Below are 4,956 nucleotides of genomic sequence, written 5' to 3' on the forward strand. Positions count from 1 at the left end.
TTAATAGGCAAAAAGAAAACACCAAACTCAAACAAAAAACACAGTTCTCTCTCTTCACCCAAAAACATAAGGCAAACACAAACAATGGAGACTCAACCAAGCTTCTTCATCCATCGTGTGAACTAAGCTTCTTCCATCAATTCCTTCCACTTCTTCCATCGTTCCCCTTCCATTGTTCCCATTCCATCGATTTCTTCCTCTTCCTCCATCGCGTGAACTATTCTTACAAAAAACCCTAATCCCTTTTCATCGATTTACTCGGGTTTGTAATCAAAACAAAGATTGAAGCTCTCAACTGGTTGTGATTGAAGCTCTCAGTTGGTTGTGATTGAAGGTCAGGTTTTTAATATTTCATTTATCTCAAGTTAATAAAACCTTTTTCTTTGTTAGGGTTCCCTTGGTAGAAGAAAACATGAGAAACTTCATTATTATGCTCTGTACCTAGGGTTTTCTAAAGCATTTCATCTCATTTTTGTGGCTCTTAAATATTTCACACACATGCCTTCACATCTTTGTTTATGCGTTTTTTTTTTTTTTTTTGCTTTAAGAATATTCTGGTCATTGAATTTGAAACAATGGAGGCAATATGTTTACTTTAACATAGCAAGGTTCTTAAGTAATTAATATGAAGCACATACACATCTCGGATTAGGCGTGTTCCGGTGTCGGACACGCGTCGATGTCGAACACCGACACTTATAATTACATTGAACTGTGTTATTTTCTCAAATTATTATCGATGTCGATGTGTCCGTGTCGTGTTCAGTATCAGTTTATGTGTCTGTGCTTCATATTGGTATATGTAATTTAAGTGTAAAATTGAAGTGTGACTAATAGAATTTTATTATACTTGACAATTTTTAGATTTGCATATGGTTATGTTGCTGTCAACAAAATGAGCCATCATACATGTTTGGACCTTGTAGGACAATTGATTTAATTTTGATGAGATACCATTAGCATTGTTTGAGCTTCAAGCTCTAGCTTTTATGTGTTTATTTCTATAGAGGGACTAATAAAAGTAACAAATATTTGGAGCAAAGTAGTATGGAAATAAAGCTACTGAACATATATATCAATGGGTTCACACACACACACACACTAATCAAAGAGATTGTTAATTAGCTTTGTTAAAATAATAGAAACAGGGGAGGGGGATTATAACACGTAAGTACTTTGTGATATGTTATCTCACCCAAATACACTTTGCTAATTAATTTCCACTACATAGTATTTTTGCTACTTTTATATGTTTCCTATTTTTATTTTCAGGGTAGCAGTACTCACAGGACAGTGTTTCTCAAGCAGTTTTCATCTAGACGGCTTCTAACTGGTAACGTAATATAAGTTTTTTTTTTATCATTTGATGTAACATGAGTTATCTTTACATTAGATTTAAAAGAATTCTTTATGTTCTAACAATTTCTACTAGACAAGAAATCTTCCTGTACATCCTTCATTGTTTGATTTATAATATTGTTATGAATAATCTATTGTGTGCCTTCAGGGCTTGTCTTGCATAATCTATTTGTGTAGCTTCAAGACTGGTGTGTCTGTGATTTTTATGCATTAATTGTGGTAGTGCTGGTGTGTCTATGATTTTATGCTGTTTTGGTTGTTAGTTAGTGCATTATGTGTAGATGTTTCTCTAATTTTTTTGTGTTTAAATACTTTCAGAACAAATGAAAAAGGAAGCAAACAACAAGACAAATATGAAATCTCATGTCAAGAATCAAAGGGGTGCTTCCAGTTTGGAGCTTCCACAGTTCAAGTCAAGCAATGAATTATTGGCTAAGCGTTACAAAATCAAGCGTGAGGAGGGAATGGCCAATCTTCAACAAACGAATGCATCTATAACTAAAGTTGGAGCTCCTAGTAACAAACAAAATCAGCCACCAACTACTCAACCGTTCAAGTTATCTATGTTTGCAACAACTGCGAAAACAAATTTGAATTCGATTAAAGAGCCAGTCACGAAGCCTAATCCAAAGAAAAAAATTTCAGACAATGCGAGTAGGACTCAACCTAATGTTATTGCTGAAAGGAGTGTAGAAAAGGAAGTTTCCATGAAAAAACACAAAGGGTTGAAGATTCAAGATTCAAAAGGGCAAAGTTTGGCTCAAGGTAGAGGACCGGTACCTACACAAATTCAAGAGCCAAAGGAGCAGCCCATGAAAAAAACAATGATTGAAGATGGATCAATGGAAAGACAGCAAACTGGGAAAAACAATTATGTTGGAAATGGTAGTTTGAAGGCCAAGGAGCAGCCTAGGAAAAGGGTAGTAGTGTCTGGAGATGAGTCAAGGGTAAAAGAGAAACCTTTGAAAAGGATAGTTGTTGAAGATGACTCAAGGGCAAGGCAGGAAAGTGCTAGAAAGAAGTCAAAAAGAACCCCTTTGTGTCCATCAATGTTAATTGATGACTACCTTAAGAAAAATGGAAAAGATGTTGAAAACGAGATCCGGAATTTAATTGAAGATGAGGGAGACATTGTTATGGAAGAACAAGAAGAAAATGTGGATTGTGAAGAAGCTGCTGAAACAAATGGTAAATTTTATATATTTTGTTAATCAAAGGTGTATGTTATGTGTGATGTTTTATCTTAACATTATATTGTCTAATGTCAAAGCAGAGACAACTAAGAAAAGAACTCGGGGACCAACACTGTGTTTAAAAATATATGCAAGGTCTCTCAAACAACGTGAAGAAGTTACTCTAGACGATGACGGAGATGTAATTGGACCCGATGACAAAACTGTTGCAGAATTTGCCAATTTCCTTGGCTCTATAGCAAGGAATTCAGATTTCTGTCCCTTGATCTATACAAACTTCAAAGAGATGCTGAAAAAGGAAACAAAAAATGATCATATGGACCGTAAGGAGCGTATATGGAGATTTGTTAATGTATGTGGAGTCAAATTTCATTTTTGTTTCAATAATCAAATATTTATTAACTTTTGATGGCCATTGTTATTTTATTTTTTTGTAGAGGAAGTACATTATTCCTGATGAAGGACAAAAAGTGGTGTTTATTACAATAAATAGGGCTTGGAGACACCATAAGTGCGATATGAAAAAAAAACATTTTCTGAAATACACTAGTATGAAGGAGAGATTAAAAAATCGTCCTGAGAGCATATCTGAAAATCATTTCAAGAAACTGTTGATATATTGGAAAGATAGCAATGTCCAAGTAAGTTAGCTAGTTGTTTTGCTTAATAGTTTCAAGAAATTTTTGCTCAATAGTTTTTTCTTGTATGTAGGCCATTAGCCAAAAAAATGCAGTTAATAGGAGCAAGCAAAAGTTTAGGCATCGTGTGGGACCAACGAACTTTGCTAGAATTCGTGCAAAAATGGTATGGTATTAAATTTTGTTCTAGTTTTTATTATTTGATGCATATAATGAGGCTTCTTTTTGACAACTATTCTTATTTGATGCATATAATGAGGACCAACTGAACTTGTTTTCTTATTTGATGCAAATGTTGGTCATAATCTGGTTATATATAATGAGGACCGACTTAAATTATTTTCTTATTTGATGCAAATGTTTGTCATAATCTGGTTATAACGATGACTAACTGAACTTCTTTTCTATGATTAATAATGTAGCGGGCTAAGAAGGATGGAGAAGTCACCCAAGCCGAGGTGTTTATTGAAACTCGCAAAAGTCGAAGAGGAAAAGAAGTTGATGGAGAAACACAAGTTGCTATAGTAAGTTATAAAATTCTGGTATTCATCCAAAATACGTACATAGTTTTTCATTTTATTTTTTATACCGACAATTTGTATAATTAGGACAAACTTCAAGAATCTATTGATAATTCACCTGAAACTGCCAAAGAAACATTTCACTCACTATTTGGGAAAGAAAAGCCTGGTAGTGTGCGTTGTCATGGAAAAACTGCCACACCATCATCATTAAGGAAAAAAGAAGAAATTTCTTTAGTGAAAAAGCAATATGATGGGAAAATTGCTGACATGTCACAGAAGATGGGAGCAATGGAAGTACTTTTAAAAAACATGTACATGCAACAAAATCCACATTTAAGTGAAGAAGATGTAGATAATATGATTAGAAATACTTTACATGGTGATGATAATAGTCCAATAGCACGTTCGTCGACATCGACATATGCTCCTGCTCATCTTAAGGTATAACTTCATTTTGCATTAGTCAACATTGTTCTTGTACCTTGTTTTTTTTGCTGCACAAATCATGTAGTTTTTAGGATATCTTTATTGCTAGTTGAAAGGGTTGGTGCTTAGATTAGGACTGTTTTTAGTGTTTTTTCAGGCACCTTGATGACCTTGGTTGTTTAAGAATTGTTAGTTTTGTTGGATATTGTCTTTATGGGACATCTACTTGTGAACTGTTAGTTTTGTTGGATATTATTTGTTTTGTTAGATATTGTGGTTTTTGTGAACATATGCTTTGTCTGTCAAGATGATGAGTTTGTTCCGTGTGTGCCCGAGTTTTGGTTGTTGCTTTACCTGAGTTTTTGGATGTTATATATAGCAGGGCTGCTTTTGACTTTTAGGCTTGATTTGTATTTAATTTTGCTATTGTTAGTTTGATTTGTATTATATTTTCATATACTTTTAGGTTAGAAATGAAAATGATCATGATCAAGATGATGATGATCCTCAAGATGATGATAATCCTCAAGATGATGATGATGATGATGCTTATGATCAAGAAGATAATCTTGATTGTTCTCAAAATGATCCTCAAGATGATGAATTTCAAGATGGTGATGAAGACCAATATTGATTCAAGCATGGAAGATTATGTTTTGCTTTTTGTAACAAGTTAACTTGTAGTTTATTTCGTTTTGATCTATTTTGTAAAGTTAACTTCTACTTTATATCGCATGGATCTATCTTGAAAAATACATTATGTACCATGTGTATTATGCAAATTAGAATATTATTGACAATTACATAATTAGACTT

The 4,956-nt window shown here is 33.6% G+C and overlaps 1 protein-coding gene across 1 annotated transcript; it reads left to right on the top strand.

Annotated features, from left to right (window-relative positions):
- Nucleotides 1–234: 234 nt before the first annotated feature.
- On the top strand, nt 235–4,956 carry LOC123896080 (MATH and LRR domain-containing protein PFE0570w-like). The gene is made up of 9 exons (XM_045946524.1): nt 235–334; nt 1,273–1,333; nt 1,678–2,547; nt 2,633–2,904; nt 2,990–3,193; nt 3,264–3,356; nt 3,613–3,714; nt 3,799–4,155; nt 4,607–4,956. Exons 3-9 carry the CDS (start codon nt 1,683–1,685, stop codon nt 4,772–4,774), a joined length of 2,061 nt encoding a protein of 686 aa, XP_045802480.1. The 5' UTR covers nt 235–334; nt 1,273–1,333; nt 1,678–1,682; the 3' UTR covers nt 4,775–4,956.

This window comes from Trifolium pratense, linkage group LG1 (genome assembly GCF_020283565.1).
Source record: "Trifolium pratense cultivar HEN17-A07 linkage group LG1, ARS_RC_1.1, whole genome shotgun sequence".
Classification (NCBI taxonomy): domain Eukaryota; kingdom Viridiplantae; phylum Streptophyta; class Magnoliopsida; order Fabales; family Fabaceae; genus Trifolium; species Trifolium pratense.